The 23741-nt window shown below is 37.6% G+C and overlaps 1 protein-coding gene and 1 long non-coding RNA gene across 13 annotated transcripts in view; both read right to left on the minus strand.

Annotated features, from left to right (window-relative positions):
• PCNX1 (pecanex 1) overlaps positions 1-23741 on the minus strand; it is a 143251-nt gene that overhangs the window by 90762 nt on the left and 28748 nt on the right. For 6 of the 12 annotated variants that reach the window (XM_036432620.2, XM_045579178.1, XM_036432594.2 and 3 more), the window contains 5 exons: positions 23383-23488; positions 19025-19070; positions 17865-17954; positions 7936-9636; positions 163-295 (listed from right to left, as the gene is read on the minus strand). In XM_036432620.2, the coding sequence (XP_036288513.1) occupies positions 163-295; positions 7936-9636; positions 17865-17954; positions 19025-19070; positions 23383-23488 (2076 nt within the window). The remainder of the gene's footprint in view (positions 1-162; positions 296-7935; positions 9637-17864; positions 17955-19024; positions 19071-23382; positions 23489-23741) is intronic. The other 6 variants (XM_036432636.2, XM_036432628.2, XM_036432585.2 and 3 more) reach the window with 5 other exon arrangements.
• Positions 5813-6804, minus strand: LOC118716009. Its single transcript, XR_004987034.1, has 2 exons — positions 6739-6804; positions 5813-6501 (listed from the first exon to the last, which is right to left on the minus strand). It is a non-coding gene; the product is annotated as an uncharacterized LOC118716009 (long non-coding RNA).

Genomic DNA, 23741 nt, shown 5'->3' on the forward strand with positions numbered 1-23741 from the left:
TTCATGATCACATGCAGAGACAGCCTAAAGGGCATAAAGGTATATGAGGGAAACTGGAAGAAAAAGATAAACAGCCATTTCAATGCTTTCCTGTGCTGACAGGACAGGTTAGAACGTCTGTTACACGCATGCTAAGCTTGGTGGAACCGTAAGATACCATACCTTAGGGGTGATCCGATGAGCAATGGAGGAGGGATAGGGTTACTCCCTGCATTGTGCCGGCGCCGCACTGCCTGGCGCCTAAATGTGCTGCGTTCACGGCGAAATGCCACGGCCTCCTCGCTGGCCTGTGCTGCTGCATTAAGACAGACTTAGGTCAAACAGGAGCCTAGGTCAGAGATGTACACAGCAGCTGAGCCTGTCTCTCCCTGATTTCCCGCCCTCAAAGGTAAAGGAACTTGTTTAACTGAGCTAAATGGCTTTCTTACACACACTGCTGATCTATCATAAGAAGGAACAAAATCAGTCCTTTACTTACAGCTGTTTCTTAAAAATGTTTCTGATCTATTATCTGCCCTCACCATAGTCCCTTCAACTGCAATTTCCTACTTTAAGATCTCTGTTGTTTTAATTTTTGAAAAGTCTCATTTATTTAGTCTCATATTTATCCATTCTCCTTTTACTTAAGTCAGCTTTGAAAGTATAGTATTTGTTCCGACTAATGATATGGGGCCTTAGTTTCTCACTCATGAGAACAGCAAAAACAACCACAGTACTTCAGTTTTGATGCCAAGGAAGAAGGCCCTAGTCTACCTCATCCAACCTTTTGGGAGCATTTATGAAACCACTGGCTACTAGGATGCACAACTAGATTTTAGAATGTTTCAGTCCAAGGCAGCTGAAATATTTATCAACTGTGAAGTAGTTTACTGCCATCAAACTTTGGTCAGCTCTATGCCCCAGCACTGGTCCCCTCAACATTAGGAAGCAAATATCAGCAAAAAGGCAAGTATAGAAACTCATAACTTCATCCAAAAGGTAAAGTACAAACTAAAACCAATATACAATGAGAAAATCGCAACAGTGGTTTAACAGAATCTGTAATAATAAAAGCATACTATGCTAACCAGACTGGGCTGAGAGGAAAGCCCGGGTCCCGGTGCCTGCCAGCGGAAAGAGGGAAGCCCAGGTCCCGGGTGCCGGCAGCCAGGGGAAGGAAGGCCTACTCTTGCACGAATTTTATGTATTGGGCTTCTAGCTACTACAATACATAAAATTTTATAAAACCACTGACTTGATAAATTTTATAAAACAATATGCAAAATGGTGTTTATCCATGTGAATTAAAAACAATCGTTTCCTAGTAATCTAAATGTCTTAAGAATCATTTTGATTTATAGACAGGATATATTGAAACTAAATATGAATAATAAATATAACTCCTTTTCCAAAGTATGAAATGGATTACAAAACCAATGTTTTGTTTAGATTTCAGTACTATTGCAAGGCTTCTTAAATAATTTAAAAGCGTTACTATTTCTCAAATTATTTTGCTTAGCAATAGTCATTTCCATCACTGTGAATGTTGATTAAAAAAACAAAGTATTCAAAAAAACCACACAAAGTATTCTTTTAAATGTTTACATTTTATCCTCTCCCCATGTTGTACCAGTAAGTACCTTTGTGTAACCAGTCCATTATGATGAGCAATATATATGGACTACCTCCAGAAGACAGACTTGATAAATTCGGTTTATCAGATTCATGAACTACATTTCAAATGCTCAGCACCTACATGGCTAGTGGCTACCATTATTGCACAGAACATTTCCATAATCATAGAAAGTTATATTCGACAGTGCTGATAGTCAAGGACATCTTTTGTCACCACAGTCTACAAAGAATAACGTGTGCTTTGCCTATTTCTGACAACCATGAACTAGAAAAAAATAAATAACCAGCACTGTCACAAAGGAGAAAATATACACTGGCAGGCGGTCATCAGATGATGGTAAACAAAGCAAAGAAAATAAGCCACCTGGAGAAAAAGAACTCTGATAAAGTGGCTACTGTAACTGTTAACAGTTCTTAGATATTTGAAAGGTTAAGTCTGGTTATAGAATTTAAAATCACTCTTTTAATACTCAATTCAATGTTTTGTGAACTTATATTGAAGATTTCTATTCTATTGTAACAAGCTATTGGTCAATTTACAGGTCAATTCACTTCACTGAGAAACTTTCAAACATTCTCTCTGGTTTGAGGTATTTTGTTTCAGCCAAAATAGCAGAATAAATATTTACACAGATATAATTTATAGAGGATCATTTAATGCATAAAATATACTAACGTTCAGAATAATTTTGGAGGAAAATGGAGTATGTTATCAATGAATACTGAGACTAGGAAAAAGGGAAATAGTAACGTTTTATTTATTATCTTCCTTCTACTGAAAGCTTAATGGTTTCAATTTTAAGCAAAAGCTAGTCATTCCATAGCACGGATAAAAAGAAAAACTACTGTGTCCATTTACAATCAAAATTTTTCAGAAAACACATTTCTTTTTGCTACTACCATGTTTCCCCGAAAATAAGACCTAGCGCATGGAAAGATATGACATCCCCTGAAAATAAGACCTAGCACAACTTTGGGGGAAAAAGTTAATATAAGACACTGTCTTATTTTTGGGGAAACAAAACCATTTATATTTTGTAATCTACAAAATCACTAGATATTAATACTTTAGATGTAATACATCAAGATGTAAGTTTAGACATCCATTGAACAATGTATTCAAATGGAGTTATAGTTAATGCCTATATTGTCCTCTGTAATAGTCAGTGTGTAAATATCTAATGCTAAAAGAATTTCCAAAGCTTACTATAGCAATTACCTTAACGGTAGATAGGATCACACTTTCAACTGAAAACACTATGCTATTTATGTGTGGTTACAACACATAAGACGAAGCCATGCCCCTGGGAAGGTGCTACTTATACAGAACATCTCTACTTGAAATGGAGTCGAGGAAGTCCAGTTCTATTAGAGCCAAGGAAAGAAACGTGTCTTTAAAGCTTAAAATAATTTGCCATAAGTATATTCAGTCACATAAACTATAACCAAACTATATGGAAATTCACTTCTGCAATCCAAATGCAATACACTTTTTGAATCCTTTAACTTTATAAAAGAAAACAACAACAAAATCTTTAAACTAGGAAAGCAGACCACAAGAGAGAAAACAATTAAAACCAGGTTTTGAAGTTGGGATATGTTGACATTGCTTAAAACTCAATATTTCCTGGCTAATAGTAATTATAAATTAACTATAAAATAGAGCACTCTTGAGACAACTAAATTTTATGCATGTGTAGAAAAGGGAGAAAAAAAGTCATAAATAATCACGTGATTAAAAGACCATAAATGACAAAACATATGAGATACTTTTAAGGACACATATTTAGATAATGTGATTTTTAACATACTTTTTAATTACAAGAGTCTTAACAACTTGTTCAAATCATTTATGTTAAGAAAACTTTAAAAGACTGCATTACCATTAAAGTTTAAGAGAAAACTTCAGATAATTAACTCTTTACTTCTGATATAGTGATAGAATCTTTCAATTAAGTTTAAATATTTACTGGGTTCCTAAAGACATTGATTCATGCACAAGACACGGATATCCTCCACCATCTTAGACCGCTGTGACCCTACCTATTCCTAAAGACAGAAAAAGAAGAAAAATCCACAATACACACCTTCTACTTCAGGAGTTACCTCCATTTATCTTAATGAGTTAAGGAAAATTCTACACATTCTGCATTGAATTATTTTAGTGCAACTATTTATTTTCATATGGAGTATTAAACAATAGACTCTCACTGTGTTTTACTCTGTGAATGAAAACAGGGAAAGAGGGGAAGCATTAAAAGGCACTAAAATCCTTTCAGGATGGCTGGATGCACAAAAGAGGAAAATTTAGTAAGGTAGGAGGTGAGAGTTTTCCACATTCGATCTCAAAAACTGCAAAGTTGCCAAAACCGGTTTGGCTCAGTGGTAAAGCGTCGGTCTGTGCAAGTCCCAGGTTCGATTCCGGTCAACGGCATGTACATTGGTTGCAGGCACATCCCCAGTAGGGGGTGTGCAAGAGGCAGCTGGTCGATGTTTCTCTCTCACGGACATTTCCAGCTCTCTATCTCTCTCCCTTCCTCCTCTCTGTAAAATATCAATAAAATATATATTTTTTTAAAACTGCAAAGTTATGATCACAATATTTTCAGAATAAGATGCCACTTCAAAACAATGTCAATCATACAGCTGATTGCTTGGTGAAAGGATTCATATGTAAATCCTTTCTTGTTATATACTGGTATGGCTGGACTCCTGTGATAGCTCAATTGCTATTAAATGAATTAATAAAAATTTAGACAGAAGAAACTATTTTAAAAGGTATTACTTTCAATGGGGAATGTTTACTGTAAGAAAAAAATGTAGTAAACTTGGGAAGACCACTAAAATAAAAAGTATTTTGGTACTTCAAACAGATTAGGAACAAATGTTAGTAGAGAAAGAGACACTAAAGAAAGAGAATGAAAGCAGGAAACAAGTATATGTACATCTCAGTAAAATAATATATGAAAACATTATGAAACGTTGTTCACAGTAAAAAAAAAATTACTTAAGAATAAAGTTATTTTATGAAAAATAAACATGATTTTGCAGAATTTGATAAGTTTTAGCCATTTTCTCTATATACATTTTTCCCTTTCTTACTTTCCTTGTCTACAAAAGATGACGCTAAGCATGCAAAGATTTTGTTCTAATATGTAAACAAAGTTTTACAAGCACCATTTTCTTGGAGGCCAAAGAACGACAAGAATCTACTGTCCAGCTGCTGAGTATTCATCTGTGAAAACGCTGTAAACGACTACTCTTTTTCACATGTAAATTAACAACAAATCACAACAAAATCATTAGCTGTGACTTGAGTTAAAAAGTATTTGCATAGCCTACAGAATAAAACCCACATATGCAAATTGACCAAGCAGCAAAACAACCAGTCCATATGACGTGTACTGACCACCAGGGGGCAGATGCTCAAAGGAGGAGCTGCCCCAAGGTGGTCAGTGCACTCCCATAGGCGGAGCGCTGCTCAGCTGGAAGCTGGGCTCATGGCTAGAAAGAGCAGCAGCATTGACAGGAGCTTCTCTATAGCAGGTGGACATCCTCTGAGGGATCCTGGGCCAGGATGAGGAACAGCGCCCCCCCACCCCCGTCAGTGGGTGAATATCATGCACTGAGGCCTCTAGTTATTACATATTTTCCACAATCCCAGGCATGCAAACAAATATAGTTGGGTACGCGAAATGCTTTCAAGAAATTAAATGATACTCTGGAGTTATAATTCACATAAAGACATAGTTTATGGATTACTTACTTTTAAATTTTCTACTAAATTGTCAGAAAGGGCTGTTAGCAATTAATGCAAAAATAAACAAATTTTTACCAAGTATTTGAGATGCCATATAATCGTTAAATAATGAGAACCAAAACAACCCCTCCCACTACCTCCAATTTTCCAAAACGCTCAAACAATAAAATATGATGAAATCCATCTAAATATAAATCCTCAACACATTTAAGCAGTTAAGTTACGCTCATATTTTTATTCTAAACACAGTGAAGCTCAAATTTTAAAAAAGCCCTACAATGCCTTCCTTTGGCAAACAATGTTTTTTAACAGCCCACAGACTATTACATTTATTCCACCAAAATGCATAAACATTTTTATTTGAGCATTTTGTTTCTTACTAACAATCAATGGCTTATTTGTGTAGTTTTTTGTTTGTTGTTTGTTTGTTTGTTTTTAAATAAGTACACAAAAGAAAGCAAAAGCTGGAATCTGAGAAAACAAGGGTTCATATTAGTCAAAGATCTGCAATGAGAAGCAATTAACATCTTCCATATAACTTTTCCTAAAAAACAGAACACTTTACAATCCCTCTGAAAAAGAAATGATATTTTAAATACAAAGACATAAAAATTTACTATAGCTCTTTTTTGTTTTTTTTTTAGTATTTACATTTCAATAATATTTAGAACAGCAATATTTTTCTCTCATAGCTTGTTCATTCTTAAAATTTTAATGACAACTTTAAAAATTAAGCTATATTTTAAAACTCATGGTTTCTTGCATGTCATGAACACATCTAATACGATCTGTGTAAGAAATCACTGAAAAAAAGTCAGACCTTTTACAAAAAACAGAATGAAATCAATCCATGTCAGATACCTGAGGCATGGTTATAATTACTTCAAATATAATCAGTTCTCAATATTTAGTTTGATGTACTATTTTCTTCCTTAGTTACTAACGATCATTCTTTTTACGTTCTTATTAGAAATTCATCTTTGTTAGATAATATACCAAAATAAACAACAGGATGTTTATCACAATATAGACGTTTTAAATACTCTGGGTGAAATTAGAATTCTTTGAGAGAAAAATTATGTCCTTATATTTCAGAATGCTTGTACCAACAAAAAAATTGAGCATACCTTTTATTTTTTAAAAATATATTTTATTGATATTTCACAGAGAGGAGGAAGGGAGAGAGATAGAGAGCTAGAAACGTCGATGAGAGAGAAACATCGACCAGCTGCCTTTTGCACACCCACTACCGGGGATGTGCCCGCAACCAACGTAGATGCCCTTGACCGGAATCGAACCTGGGACCTTTCAGTCCACAGACCGATGCTCTACCACTGAGCCAAACCGGCTTCGGTTGAACATACCTTTTAATAAAAGACAGAATGTTATTATACCAACAGACCACAAGCTTTAAAACTAAAGATGTGAATAAGGCCAGGACCGGTTTGGCTCAATGGATAGAGTGTCGGCTTGGGGACTGAAGGGTCCCGGGTTCGAGTCTGGTCAAGGGCATGTACCTTGGTTGCGGGCATATCCCCGGTAGGGGGTGTGCAAGAGGCAGCTGATCGATGACTCTCTCATCGATGTTTCTAACTCTCTTTCTCCCTTCCTCTCTGTATAAAATCAATAAAATATATTTTTAAAAAAAATTTATAAAGATGTGAATAAGAAGAATGGGGGTGGGGATTAAAGAAGTTACAGTGCTGGCAACAGAAGATTTCTTTCTTCTCATTCTAGCCAAGGACCAGACTCCATAATAACCAGAACAGAATAAACAAACTATTCTGGGCAGGAGGAAACAGTAAGAAACAACTCTTAAATAAACAAAATGACCAAAATATACTGTGATATAAAATCATCTATCACATTCTGCACAATTTCCCATAAATCTGAAATAAGCTATTATTTTTACCAAAACACTATCACTGCTAACCACAGGGAGCATCATATACCATTAATAGACACTAAAGGCCAATATAAACTACAAATATCAACTGAAACTATAAGAAAAGTATAAAGTTACAGAAAAAAACGTTCTTAATGCTTAAAACGTGAGTATGGAATAATAAAACCAAAAAGATAGACATTAAAGGAGGTACAAGGTTTCAAAGTACATAGTCAGAGCTAAAGTAATGTTTGGGGGAAAACTTACATTAACAGGTTATATGATTCAAGTTCAGTGGCAAACAGTTTATAATATATAAAAAATAACTAAAAACAGTTTGGTGCCCTAATGAAATTCTACTTTTTGTTGTTGCTACTGTTACACAAAGAAGGAAGAGGACCAATTTTTATTATTCCTAATAAAATATTAACAGGTGGCAGCTGGCCTAGAAACCGTAAATGCTATCAAGAACAAATTGATATATTCAAAGAATGCAACTCAAAAATACTTTTTTGATGTTCATACCAAAACCTTTTCTAAGATAACCACCTCCTTCTTCAGGAAGAAAGTCTATTTCAGTAACACAGTAGAAAGGGAGATATTAACACAAAGTACATTTCAACAGTACCAATAACTGCACTGACTCTTGGAAAATCTCTTCCTGAAATTTACTTACCTCCACTGACTGCATCTTGTTCTTCACCTTCAGGAAATGCAACTTGGCTTGGCAAGCTATTCCTAGATCGAGTGACTGTCTCTAATTGGGAAGCCCGTCCCAACAAAGACAGCTCATCTAGCACCTCTCCTTCTTTGGCCTCGAGGTCTGATTTGGAAGTGGTTAAGGGTTTTATACTTTCAGGTGCCATTAGCCTATTGGAGTCATTCAAACATGCTACTGTGCTACTGTCCAGACTCAGCACTCGGGCCCGAGTCTTGGCACTATTTGTGCTAGAAGTCCGACGTGTTGTCCGCTTTTTGCCAGTTCCTTCAGGACCCAAATGAGCTTTGTGTGTGTGCTCAAGGTCAGTGCCCTTTTCTTTAGGGACATGTTTAGTCTTGAGAGCACTGTATCTTCCCTCAGGAGATTGACACGAATGAGAAGTGGTGCTAGAAGAGCTATCACTGCTGAACTGGTGAGCAGACTGAACACTCGATGCTCTGCTCAAGTCACTTTGGTCACTGGAATCCTCATCATGACAGAATATCGCACTGTGCGGCTTGGCACCAGAAACACCTCGAAAGGAAACATAGTCCCTATGCCGACTTGAATCAAAACTGCTGGCCCGTTTTTTCCCTGTCCGCCTCCGGCCTGACTTATGGGCAGAGGCTGTCCGGTGGATTAAGCTGGACGATTTAGGTCTTACATCCCCTTCCTTTTGCTTTCCACCGTCTTTCGCAACTCTGGAGTCCACTGAGACAGCAGACTTTTCACTCTGCTCCTCCTTGGTGTCGGCAGCTTTCCCCGGGGGTCCGTCCCCCTGGGAAGTGAATTCATTTGCATGGGGGTTCTTATTGGCTTCTTCCGACGCAGAGGGGCTGAGCCCTCTCTGACTGTGCACATCCTCAGAGGCATTCGAATCCTTGGCCTCTTGAACCTCATTGTTTGTACTCACTTCCAAGGCAGTCTTTTCACTGCTAGTCCTTTTGTCACTGGAACAGCTGCTCTTATCCTCTGGTTCAGCACAGCATTCTTTTCTCCTCCCACTTTTCTTTCCCGCTTTAGGAGACTCCTCGTGCTCTGACAAGAGGCTCTCTATGTGAGTTGAGCTGGTCTGTTCACTTTTATAGCTGCTGACAGTGCTGTTGGTGTCACGGTCCGTTCCACTGCAGTAGCTCTCTGTGGACCCACTGCTCCGTGTGCTCAGGCTCCTCAAGCTGTCCACGCTTTTGTCTGCTTTCAAAGGTTTGCTCTTCCCGCTTTTTGTAGGTGGCTGAGAATGACTGTTTTTCAGCTCACCAACAAGCTGAAATTCCCCAGATAAACGAGAATTTTCCACCAAGGACTCTTTGGATCCAGAATGAGGTTTGGAAGATTCTAACTCACTCACTGGATCTAACCCACGTCTTTGCTGATACAGAGGGAAGTCATTCAGTGAAGTATCTGGAAAAGCCACGGCAGAGCTAGAGGTCCGTGGTACACCTCGTGGCCGGTGATCTTTCCTGTAAGAGTGTGAATGTAAAGGGACGAGAGAAGCTACTTCCGTGTCACAGGCGCTAGACAGAGACTGATCGACGTGGTGGTGGCTGTGACTTGGCAGGCTCGCTTTGTCGCTGCAGTCCCTTGGCAAGTCCTGTCCACACGAGGATAAGGAAGGCTGAATGGAGATGAAGGAATCATTGGAGACCAGACGGAAGAGCTTCCGATCAGTTGCCAAATCTGTTTCAAACACATTTAGAAATGTTAACACAAATTCATGATCTACTTTTCTACTGTGTAACAATGGAAAGAATTCACAGAATACAGTTAATCAAGTATAAGCAATTTCTCAAGTAATTCACTAACTAACAATTAGCCAGTCATTCCAAAGAGATGGTTTCTGTTTCATAGCTGCACAAAGAAAGCATTCTATAATGAAATAAACTAATATCCTCAGAAAAGATCCTATAAATTATCAACAAAATCTAAGAGGCAACAGCCCGGTCCATGTGGTTCAGTGGTTGAGCATCGACCTACGAACCAAGAGGTTACAGGTGAATTCTTAGTCAGGGCACATGCCTGGATTGCAGGCTTGATCCTCAATGGGGGACATGCAGAAGGCAATTAATCAATGATTTTTTCTCATGATTGATATTTCTCTCTCTTTCGCTCTCCCTTTCTCTTTGAAAGTATATATACTTTTGTTTTAAATAAGAGGCAACAAAATACTATATTTAAAATGGACCAAGATGTTTATGTGAGTCCTGTCTCTAACTTACCAACAGGATAACCCTGGATTACCTCTCTAAGCCTCTGCTTTCTCACTTGTAAAATGTAATGTCAATCTTACCCAGCAGTAGCAATGAATAACTGAGATATGACATAAATTGCTTAGCACAGTGTCTGACTCAATTAACAGTAGCTATCATTATTTTATCTCATTAACGTAACACAAAAATATTTTTAAAAAACTAATGATTAGCCCAAACCGGTTTGGCTCAGTGGATAGAGCATTGGCCTACGGATTCGATTCCGGTCAAGGGCATGTACCTTGGTTGCGAGCACATCAGTGCAAGAGGCAGCTGATCAATGATTCTCTCTCATCGATGTTTCTAACTCTCTATCCCTCTGTCTTCCTCTCTATAAAAAATCAATAAAATATATTTTTTAAAAATAAATAAAATAAAAACTAATGATTAAAAAAACAAATCAATGAAAACTTAGTCAAAAGAAACAGAAAAAAAAAGCAAAAGGCTGACCAGTGCCAAACTAGATATAAGAAGATATCTTGCCCTAGTCAGTTTTGCTCAGTGGATAGAGCATCAGCCTTCAGACTGAAGAGTCCCAAGTTCCATTCCGGCCAAGGACACATACCTGGGTTATGGGCTTGATCCCCATACAGGGCATGCCAGAGGCAGCCGATTGGTGGTTCTCTCTCATCATTGATGTTTATATCTCTCGCTCTCTCTCCCTTCCTCTCTGAAATCAATAAGGAAATATAGGTTAAAAAAAATTAAAAAACACAAAAAACAGCCAAGGGAAAAGGGAAAAAAAAGAAGATATGTTGATGTTCATAATTATTGAAAAGATTAAAACAATTATGAGGCAAAATCCTGCAACTCCTTGCTTCATTGTTGATGCAACAATTACAAAATGCCTCATGAAAAATATATATCCCCTTATGAGACTATTCCTTTAACCCTTCATTTATTAGGGAAATGATTAATGAATAGTGACTTAAGTTACCATATATATTATGTATGCAAATATAAATAAATCCATCTACCTACCTACATTGTAATTTATATTGAAATATGGCTTGACAACCAAACTGCACAATAGCTAATTTTCAATACACTTTAAAAAATATATATTTTATTGTTTTTTTTACAGAGAGGAAGAAAGAGGAATAGAGAGTCAGAAACATTGATGAGAAAGAAACATCAATCAGCTGCCTCCTGCACATACTGGGGATGTGCCAGCAACCAAGGCACATGCCCTTGACTGGAATTGAACCTGGAACCCTTCAGTCAGTAGGCCGACGCTCTATCCACTGAGTCAAACCAGTTAGGGCTTCAATACACTCTTGACAAGACAAAAATGGTTGAGTCTCCTGTTAGTTCAATAAAAAGAAAAATTACTCTCATATGTCATAACTGCATAGACAAACTATAATAATAGATTCTTTAGTAAGTCAACTTCTTCCAGTAGAATCTTAACAATAAAAGCACAAAAATTTCCCCTAAGATTCATATATAAGAATAAATTGTTAGAAATGTTTATGTACTTTAAAAAATTTTAAATCTAGATTACATCTGAATAATTAAAAACTTCAGAGTCGCTACCGTGTTTCCCCGAAAATAAGACATCCTCCGAAAATAAGACCTACTTAAATTTTTGTGCTTTTATTGTTAAGATTCTACTGGAAGAAGTTGACTTACTAAAGAATCTATTATTATAGTTTGTCTATGCAGTTATGACACATACGAGTAATTTTTCTTTTTATTGAACTAACAGGAGACTCAACCATTTTTGTCTTGTCAAGAGTGTATTAAAGCCCTAACTGGTTTGGCTCAGTGGACAGAGCGTCGGCCTACTGACTGAAGGGTTCCAGGTTCAATTCCAGTAAAATATAAGGCCCCCCCCTAGGCTAAACATGAGAGATTTGGTTCACTGATTCTGAAAAAAAAATGGAGTCACAAGAAATTCACCAGGAAATTCAGGAATTGGATTGTTATGATGATGTTCCAGAAGATGATGACATGATTGTCATTGAATAAATGAGTAAATTCTTGATATTGTAGGATTCACAGTTTGTCTGGTTTGTGTTGACAACTACCATACTACTGTATCGTATACAGGTACATAATAAATTTCCTTTATTTTCATTTAACAATAAATGTGTACCGTATTCTTCTTCATGGAAAAATGAGACATCCCCTGAAAATAAGACCTAGCGCATCTTTGGGAGCAAAAATTAATATAAGACACTGTCTTATTTTCGGGGAAACAGGGTAGAATGTACCACAGAATTGTATTTACAAATGACCTATTAGTCTTTATCTCATGTTTTGAAGTCTTTAAGAAAAAGTAAAATCCATGTTCTTTATCATTTATCCAAAATAACTATCATTATGCTTGGGGTCTTATAATCTCTAAAAACCAATATTTTAAAATTAGCACTGTATTTACTTTTTTGTAGTATGAAATTATAAAGTTATTTCTAAAAACTATCTATGTATCTCTAACAAGCAACTCTGGAAAGTTGTGATATTCACATCTCAAGGTTATGAATTTTATAGAATAAAAAGTGAACTAATCAAGTAGCTAACAATTTCTAGTTCTAATATACAACAAAAGACTTTTTTTAAAATGCTAACAATCAAAACCAACTACCTTCTAAGACATTAATAAAGCAGAAATATAAGTTTTTCATTTTAAAAGACAGTCAAACTTATGTTAGCTCATATAACATTGCAAACTAAATATACCATAAAAAAGTTTAACTTTAGATGGTTTTAGGAACCTTTTTAGTAAATATGCTCTGACATTTTTTTTTTATTGGTAGGAATATAGTCAAGGACAAGTTTAAGTCAATACAAAAAGATACTAATTTTCATATAATTAATTTTTTCCCAATGATTGTTACTAGTAGGGTAAGAAAGACATGCTCATATTCTGCTCAGAGTGGTAAAAATTGGTGTAACCAAATTGGCGGAATATAATGGGTTTGAGTTTCTTTATAACATAATGAAAATATTCTGGTATCAGATAGTGGTGATGGGTGCACAATCTTGCAAATATACTAACACCCACTAAATTTTATACTTTAGAAGGGTAAAATTTACAGTATGTGGATTATTTAAAAAAATAAGAAGAAAAAAGTGATACACCAAAAAATATTAACAGTTGGCTCAGTGGCAGAAGTATGAATTATTTTCTTCTTCACACATAACTATTTTTTTTTAATTACTACATATTACTTTTATAAACAAAAATCACATTCTCCTTCTCTCTTCTGGATCATCCCATTTAATGTAATAAAAGGATAATATGCAAACTGTCACTCCATTGCAAAGCTGGCGGTGCCCACAGCAGCCTGGGCGGGATGCTGGCGTCATCGCCCCGGCGACAAGGCCAGCTCCCCACGCCTCGGCCACGGAAGAGGGAGGGTGTCTGGGCAGGCAGCACACCCCAGCCCAGCAGACACAAGGCAGGGCTGGGGGCATACTCCCATCGGCTGCCACATGGCTTGGAGCACACCCCCACCTTAGCGGACACAACACAGAGGGGCCTCTGCGCGTGAGCTACAGAGGAAACACCTTTTCTGACCGCTCACTGGCTAAGCTCCCTGCACACCACCACTCACAGTGTTCTTGGTAACTTGGATAATAAGAATCCAAGAAGGTAATCTAGGGTTTTCCACTTCAATTCTGAAGGAAAAAATGAAAGTCTGCTGCTGGAGGGGCTAAGAAATGTCATATTCTACCCTAGCCAATGTGGCTCAGTAGATAGAGCCCCGGCCTGCTGACCACAGGGTCTGGGTTCGATTCTGATCAAGGACATGTACCCAGGCTTCAGGCTTCTCCCTGGCCAGGGCCCAGGTCAGGGCTCTTGTAGGAGCCAACCAATCGAAGTGTCCCTCTCACACTGATGTTTCTTTGTCTTTCCCTCTCTCTTCCAAGCTCTCTAAAAATCAATGAAAACATATCCTCAGGTGAGGATAAAAAAAATTTAAAAAAGGAAGAAATGTCATATCCTATGAAAGACACATCTTGAAAATGCCTTAAGAAAGTTGTCATTTTTTTCGTGGTGAAGAGACTGGAGTCCATGTTGATGAAAACACCTTGGTGGCTGTGGTAGCCAGCAGTGGCAGCAGCAGTGGGGTGATGGGGCTGGCACCTTCCCCTGATCAGACCAGTCACCTCCCGCAGAGGGAGGCCAGACTTCGGCTTAGGCCCACTCTCATGGGCCATCAGTAGGACATTCCCTGAGGGCTCCCAGTCTGTCAGAGAGGGCAGGCTGGGCTGAGGACCCCCCCCCCCCCATGCACGAATTTCGGGCACTGGGTCCCTAGTCAATTATAAAAACACACACCAAGCTATTATTTCTCCTACCAATTGTTACAAAATCCAAATCTCCCCTTTATCCTCATTCACCCTCTAGCACCTAGAATTTCTGATCCCCTTTACAAAAGAGTAGTCTATATTAGCTGTTTTCAATTTCTTCTCTTCTAATTCTCTCTTACATGTATTCCAATCCCACTCATTAAGATGCTTATCAAAGTCGCCAACAACACTGTTAAATCCAAAGGTCAAGTCTCAGCTGCTTATTAGCAACATTTGACAAAGCTGATCATGATCCCTTTCCCAGCAACACTGGACACAACACTGCAGGTTTTCCTTCTACCTCACCAGTTGTTATGCTCAGCTTCCTGGACTTACTAAGCTGAAGTGGTTCAGAGCTCAATCCTCAGAACTTTCATTTTTCTATCCGTAATCTCTTTTTTCTATAGAAAATTTGTTCATTTTTCTGGCCCCATGATAATAAAATTCAGAAATACCTGTAACTAGTTCTTCTACCCAACCCCATTCTCTTACGGGGATTGGCTAAATAAAGTTCTGATCTTGAGTCGGGAAAACGTGAATGAGGCTGGAGAGGGCAATCTCTCCTTAGACGTAAAAAAGAAGAGTGCACCTTTCCACATGCTCAGTTTTCTCCTAATTACCCTGAATCACGCTGATAAAACAAGAGCCAGCCAATCAACTAACCAACGAAAGGTCCATGTCCTGGAAATCCAAACCACCCAGAGAAATTGAAGAGCCTCAACTGATACTTAAGCCAGAATGAATAATTGCCACTAGGTGGTGCCAAATCGTAGCCAAGACTAACAGATTTAGAACAGGGAGCCAGGCCACCTAACTCCAAGCTAGCCAACCATGCAGGCTTGCTTTGTTATGAACTTAATAATAACACAACCTTACAGTTGACATGATGAAACTTTTTGGTATTTATACACTGAAAACTCCCCAAATTCACAACCTGAACCCAGACTTCTTACCTGATATCCAGACCTATCTAATTATCTATTAACTAAAGGCCTGGTACACAAAATTCATATAGTTAGGGGGAGGGCGGTCCCTCAGCCTTGCCTGTGCCATCTAGCAGTTGGGCATCCTTAGTGCTGCTACAGAGGCGGGAGAGGCTCTGGCCACTGCCACTGCACTTGCCAGCCATGAGCCCAGCTTCTGGCTGAGCATTGCTCCCCCTGTGGGAGTGCACTGACCACCAGGGGGCAGCTCCTACATTGAGCATCTGCCTCCTGGTGATCAGTACGCATCAGCAACTGGTTGTTCCGCCATTTGGTAGATTTACATATTAGCCTTTTATTATATAGGATTATTGCTGCTTAGAGATCTAAGCATCTCATACCTGATATACCTAAAACTGAACTCCCTATCTCATCCTCCTTCTCCCTCCTCTCCCAGTACTGTGATTTATTCTCAGTACTTAAATTAGTACTGAGTATGTAATAAATACTAGATATCTGTTATATTTGAACTATGTGGGAAAATGTATGTGATAAAAGGAAGTGATAAACCTACATGAAAGTAAAATAGTATAGCATTAAAAACATAATTCAAGACTAGATTGCCACTTCGTAGCTGTGTGATTTTGTTGCAAGTTTCTTGTAACCTCTCTAAGCCATGATATGTCCATCTGTCCAGTGAGAATGAAAGTATTAGCATTAAATGCTTAAAGATGAACTGGATGAATGTGTATAAAATAGAACTGGGGAACTTTTTGCTGCCAAGGGCCATTTAGATATTTATAACATCATTCACGGGCCATACAAATTAACAACTTAAAAATTAGCTTACTATTTGGTTGAATATTTAATTAACTCACCCCTAATGCTTGGCAGGACCAGACCAAATGATCTCTTGGGCCTTATCTGGACCTTGGGCCAGATGTTCCCCATACCTGATAATGGCTGAAAAGAAAACCTAAACCAGGGGTTAACAAACGAAAGTCTATGGAGTCGGTGATACAGCCATGCCCACTAATATATGTGCTATTTATGTCCTCTTTCACTATAATGCAGAATTCAGTAGTTAAAGAGAGACCATATAACATACAAAATGATCTGACCATTTATAAACAAAGTTTATTGACCCCCTAATCTAGGTAACAACATGTTAGTGAATGTTAGACATCATTATTTTAGTCATTATATATCTGCAAGGGTATGTTTGTATGTATATAATTCCTAAGCTGCCCCACTATAAAATTCCTTCTTCCCAGATAGAAAATAAAAAGACATAAGACCCCTAAATGCACTAGCCCTTGTATGATACCTAGTTTTTGAGACATTCTGGTAATTAAATATTATAAAAAGGGATACTATAATTCTCAAATGGATCAATTCACCTTTAATTTTTGAGAAAATAGTCTCTACATAATACAGCAAGTTCATAAGTATTTTTTGGCAGGGAGGAGTAGTTAGCAGGGGTAGCCCACAAAAACAAATAAATAATGATGTGGTGCTATAATTCTAAAACAGCAGGATTACAGTGATAAACTTAAAATTCCAAGTACCAGAAGCAAAATATTGTTGTAGGAACTGGACCTGTATCAATGGGAAAATGTCATAACTTCATGATCTATTTGTAATTTCATAAATAAGTTTCATAATTAAATATAGGGAATTTATCAGCCTGTCTACCTACCCCCACCCCGCCAGGCTAATAACAACAGGCTAGAAATAGGCAATTTTCTTTCTCACTGATTATAATCTGGGATAATCTCCACTTAAAATTCAGGATGACACATCCATCTTTTCATGTTTGAAAATTAAAAATCAAACATAAAAATGTGGCAGTTCTTAAAAAAAAAAAAAAATTCCAGATTCCAAAATATTCATTTATAATTGAGTTGAATTAGAAGGGGGGAAAAAATCACGTGAAGCCCAAATTTCTACTAAAAATATGCTAGCGGAGGCAGGCACTGTGTGGAGGCAAACAATTTCTCAGAAACTCCAGCAGCAGGTCATTTCTCCATTAAAATATATTGCTGAACAAGATAGGAAGCAGCTGGCATTTAGAGGTCACACTGAATGGAAAAATAACAGTTGTATATACTAGGTTGTCATTAAGCTAGGCAAGATGCTCTGACCAACTAAAGGAATAGCAGATTCTCATCTCCCAGCTCATATTCCCTCTATGGCATATGCTCATAAAACTTGTCTCTTCATGTTTAGTTGGCAGAACATGTTTACCTGAATTTCAGAAAGCTAAAAGTACTTACAGCACTCTGTTTTATTATCCTATTAAACAATTTTCTTTTAAAGTTTCTTTTAAAAACAATTATTAAATTATTATAATGTTCTGCCAAAATGTGAACAGTATATTCTACAAACTCACCCTGATCCACACAATATATGTCACTGTGAGATATAACGTTCTTACCTTGTTCTTCACTTCCTTCCTTACAAAGACTAGAGCTCTGGCCCAGACTTAAACTGATGTCATCAGAAGTCTTAGCAGTGTCTGTATCTCCTACAAAGTTAAGAGAAACATGTGAAGTTATTATATTAAAAATAATGACTGTACATAACAAGGAAGGACATCAAGGAGTAAAATAGATATCTACTATACTAGTTCACTATATGCTGTGTCAGTATTCTCTAGCTACAAAAGAAGTAGACTATCAGACCACATAATTATTCTAATAGCACTAAAAAACAAATAATATGGAAAGCTTTATATTGTTAGTTAATAAAACTATTTCTTTAAAAAGAAGCAATTTTGATTTTTTTAAAATGAAAATTGAACTGGAAACAACATAAATTTCCCAGAGTAAATTAGTAAGCTAAAAAATTGTAAGATTAAAATAAATTTATTTGAAATCCTATATAATAAAAGCCTAACATGCAAATCAACCGAACAGCAAAATGACCAGTCACATGACGCACACTGACCACCAGGGGGCAAACGCTCAATGCAGGAGCTGTCCCCTGGTGGTCAGTGCGCTCCCACAAGGGGAGCACTGCTCAGCCAGAAGCTGGGCTCACAGCAAGAGAGTGCAGCAACAGTGGCAGGAGCCTCTCCTGCATCTGCTGCAGGCAGGTGACAAGAAGCGATGGGTTCCAGACTGTGAAAGGGTGCAGGCTGGGCTGAGGGAAATCCCCCTCCCCCTGCCTCAGTGCACAGATCTCGTGCACTGGGCCTCTAATAAATGTATAAAATAAAAGGCATATTATCAAATATATAGAAAAACATTTTCCCTTTTTTATTGCACCCAATTTAAATGTTTCACATTAAATTACTCTGTTTTCCATGAACCTCACTAAAACCCAAAAAAGTATTTTTCCTCAAGGCAAGGAAGTTTAATAGAACAAAATTTACAATTAATGCAATGTAATGCAAATGGTGAAAAACTTTTGTGAAATTTGAATGATGAAAAGGGAACACAATTTAAATCAAGTAACCCTTACTATAATTTTATCTATAAAATAATTTCAAGAATAATTTTTATTACATGTGAATATAAAATACTCAGTTATCTTTATTACAACCAAAAATGAAATGGAAAATCAGAGGCAACTTTCAAGTTAGGTCATGTCTACCTTTAATAGTTGTTGCTGTTCCAAGACGAGAGGAACCAGATCCAATCTGAAAAATGGCATGAAGCAAGTAAAACTAATTAAAATGCTAGTTCTATGTCATTATCAATATATACTAATAAGATCATCAAACAAAGTTATTATCAAAACATACAATCAACCACTTTTATCAATATTAAAAGATACCATTTAGACATTTTACATCAGAGTCACAGGTCTGTTTGCTGTAGCACATACTGTATGTACATTACAGGTGTGCTGGGATAATGAATCCCTAAGTCCCTCTGTATGCTCAGGATCATGGAACCACCCCAGGGTAGGATGCTTCCAACCTCAAGCAATCTATGCCATATAACTATCTTTATTAAAAAATCCTCACCTAAGAAGTCAGGATATTTTTCCATTGATTTTTTTGAGAGAGTGAAAAGAAAGGAGAAAGAAGAAAGAGGGAGAGAGAAACATGGATGTGAGGGAGACTCATAGACTGGTTGCCTCCAACATGAACCCTGACCTGGGGTAGGGACTGAACCTGCAATCAAGGTATGTGCCTTTGACTGGGGTTCAAGACCTTCCAGTGCATAGGCCAATGCTCTAACGGTTAGTTAGTCTAACCACTAAGACACGCCAATCAGGGCCAATTATCATTTTTTATATTGCATCATGAAATGTTCATGTTATAAACAAAAGCAAAATTAGGTAGTGAGTCTATGTGAAATAAATTCAGACTGATCAGGATATATAAAGGGAAGATTTAGAGGACAAAACAATATATCCCAAAAAGAGCAATCTACATCTTCAACTGTCAACTGTTAAATCAATATGTACTTTCCTCAGTTCCAGAAAAAAAGTAATTACTTTTTAGTATATTGCTCTAACTTATTTAAAAAGAATCAAAAATTAAGACATCTATGAAAAATGAATTTTTAACATAAACTATAGCACAAATAGAAAACTAAAATCTACTGAACTTTTAGGCTTATATTAAAGATGGTATAACACTCCCCTAAAATTTCACAACCATCATTTATTATACTACTATAAAAGTTATGTAAACAAATAACATAAAAATTATGTAAACAAATTATTACCAAAAAATTATGTAAACAAAAAATTATGTAAACAAATACAAAATTAAAAACATTCTATAAACACCTTAAGGAAATATAACAACATGACAATTACTAAATCAACAAGTCTCAGTAACTCTCTATAATCTGTTCTCAAGTGAGTCAAGAAGAAAACACTCAAGCAAATTTAACATCTTATCTAGTAAAGAGGTAATATGCAAATTGACCATCACTCCAACACACAAGATGGCTTCCCCCATGTGGACACAAGATGGCGGCAGGGGAAAGCAGTTAGGGGTGACCAGGCCAGCAGGGCAAGGCAGTTAGGAGTGACCAGGCAAATAGGGGAGGGCAGTTAGGGGCAACCAGGCCAGCAGGGGAGGGCAGTTGGGGGCAATTGGGCTGGCAAGGGAGCAGATAAGCTGGCAGAGGAGTGGTTAGGGGGTGATTAGGCTGGCAGGCAGAAGTGGTTAGGGACAATCAGGCAGGCAGGCAGGCAAGCAAGCGGTTGGGAGCCAGCAGTCCTGGATTGTGAGAGGGATGCCCCAGATTGGAGAGGGTACAGACTGGGCCGAGGGACGGACAAAGGGACACACACACACACACACACACACACACACACACACTACACAAATTTCGAATAAAATTAAGAACATTCAAATAATATTTTGTATTTTACTAAATCCTTCCTTTTATTGAATAAATAAAAGGAAGGATTTAGTAAAATACAAAATTAAAAACATTCAAATAGGGGAGGATCCAAGGTGGCTGCACAGGTAAACACCTAGCCGCAGCCACATACAACAATTTCAATAAAATACAACTAAAATATAAAATGGACATTACCCAGAACTACCGGAAAGTCGACTGACTGGAAATTCTACAATGAGAAGCAAGGAGAAAACCAGAAGGAAAAGTGGAGGAGCTGTAAAAGCCTAAGGTATGGAGACACGCGGCGCACGTAGAGTACGGAAACGGAGAGGAGGGGGAGGCTGAGTGCCTGGCTGGCGTTCCCTAGCGGGAAGGAGATAAAAGCTCCGGACTGTGCTGAGTCCCAGTTCCGACTGCTCTGAACCCCAGTTCTAGGCCAGATCCCGAGGACCCAGGCTCATCCAGAGAGAGCTGGGCTGTAAGGCGGAACCCCAGGGTAGTGGCGAAAGGCAGAGCCCCCGGAGGCATGCACATTACGTGCACAGAAGGGGTGATTGGCTGTGCCGCGGGATTGCCCTGGTGGGAAGGAGACAGGGGCTCCAGACTGCTCTGAGCGCCACCTCCAACTCCACTTCCAACTGAACTGAACCCCAGTTCCAGGCCATTGTGGGGAGAGACTAGACTGTTTGATGGCAGGCGAAACTCGAGGGCACCTCACTCTCAGAGGTGCTTGCAGTGAGTACTGAAGAACCCTGAGGAATACTGAGACTCAGGAGCCACACAGGATGTGGATGACGGAAGTCAAGGCTGTAGGCTCCACCCTGAAACTACGCCCCATCAGGGAAGTTTCGAAAATGCCGAGACAACGAAATAGATCACAAAGGAAATGGAGGACAAAAAGCGACTGGATATAGAGTTCAAAACCACACTTACAAGGTTGTTCAAGAATCTCCTAGAAAAGGCCGATAAAATAAACGAGACCTATGAGGATATGAAAAGGGATCAACTAGAAATAATAAGGGATCAACAAGAAATAAAGAATACATTGTCTGAAATAAAAAATATTATACAGAGTCCTAAAAACAGAATGGAAGATCGCAAGAATCAAGTCAAAGATTTGGAACATAAAGAGCAAGAAGACACTCCTCCACAGAAGCAAGAAGGCAAGAGAATCCAGAAAGTTGAAGATAACGTAAGAAAACTCTGGGACAACTTCAAGCGAACCAACATCAGAATTATGGGGGTCCCAGAAGATGAGAGACAGCAAAGTATCAAAAACATACTGAAAGAAATAGTGACAGAAAACTTCCCCCACCTGGTGAAAGAATTAGACTTACAAGTCCAGGAAGCGCACAGAACTCCAAACAAAAGGAACCCAAAAAAGACCACACCAAGACATATCATAATTAAAATTCTAAGAGCAAAAGACAAAGAGAGAATACTAAAAGCAGCAAGAGCAAAGCAGGTAGTTACCTATACGATTGTCAGATGGTTTCTCAACAGAAACCATGCAGGCCAGATGGGAATGGCAAGAAAAATTCAAAGTGATGAATAGTAAGAACCTACAGCCAAAAATAATCTACCCAGCAAAGCTATCACTCAGAATCGAAGGCCAGATAAAGAGCTTCACCAATAAAAAAAAGCTAAAGGAGTTCATCACCACCAAACCAGAATTATATGAATTGCTGAAGGGAGTTCTTTTGGAAGAGAAAGTAAATAAAGATAAAAACTATGAACAACAAATATGTAACTATCAACAAGTGAATCTAAAAACCAAAAATTTTTTTTAAAAATCTGATGAACAATATTAACTGGTGAATATAATAGAATCAGAGGTATGGAAGGGGAGTGAACTGATGATTCTTGGGGAAAAGGGGAGATGGGGATGTGGGAAGAGACTGAACATAAACTGTGCACCTATGGATGAGGACAATGATGGGTGGGGAAAGGGCAGAGGGTGGGGTGGGAACCTGGTGGAGGGGAGCAACGGAGGGGAGGAAAAAAAAGAGGAACATCTGTAATAATATGAACAATAAAGATTTTTAAAAAAATAAAAAAAAACATTCAAATAATATTTTGTATTTTACTAAACCCTTCCTTTTATTGATTCAATTGAACAGAAGTATACAATAAAAAATTAGCTCAAAATATAAGTTAATATGAATTTTGAAGGAGCATGATGGACTTTCTTCATCTGAATGGCAATTAAATATATACTGTATATATGTGTGGGAGTTTTTTGTGGGTTTTTTGTTTTGTTTTGTTTTTTGTGTAGTGTGTGTGGGTGTGTGTGTGTAAAAATCCTCTTAAGGTATGTATACTATATAAAAGTTATTGGCAGTGAATAATAAGTAAAAATATGCATACATAAAATGTTAAAACTGCTAATGAATTCTTGATATAGCCAATAAAAATGAACTCCGCAATATATTTAACTGTTGATTAAACTGTATGCTCAGCAAAAAAAAAAAAATGTACTTACTGTGAAAACTCAGTTAAAAATATCAATAAAAGATATTAATAAATAATCAAAAAATTGTTAATCAGCAAGATAAGCACCAATGACTATTCCGGACAGGAGAACTTCTGAGACCACCATCAGGAATAGGGAAAAAAGCAAAATAAAATCACACAGGTTTCTACCTGGTTGCTTGGGTCTAGGCCAGCATAAGAATTTCTTGAACTGCAACCAACTGGTGGTGTGGCCTCTCGAATGAACTCAGACATTTCAATACCTCCACCAGGATCACTGTGGGAAAGAATGAGAAAGAGAGAGAAACTGCCATTATTCCACCACCAATGGCTTTCTTTTTATTATATTTTTCTATAAAACTAAGAGGTTCTGGTTTTTAATAGAGCAAATGGCCAAAAAAAAAAAAAAAAAAAAAAAAAAGATCATTCTTCATTTATAAGTCTAATAATTTGAACTATTTTATAAACACATCACTCCTTGAAAATACTTAAAAGCACTCTCTCAAATTGTCTACACTCAATCAACATTA

Source organism: Pipistrellus kuhlii, unplaced genomic scaffold (assembly GCF_014108245.1).
Source record: "Pipistrellus kuhlii isolate mPipKuh1 unplaced genomic scaffold, mPipKuh1.p scaffold_m20_p_1, whole genome shotgun sequence".
Classification (NCBI taxonomy): domain Eukaryota; kingdom Metazoa; phylum Chordata; class Mammalia; order Chiroptera; family Vespertilionidae; genus Pipistrellus; species Pipistrellus kuhlii.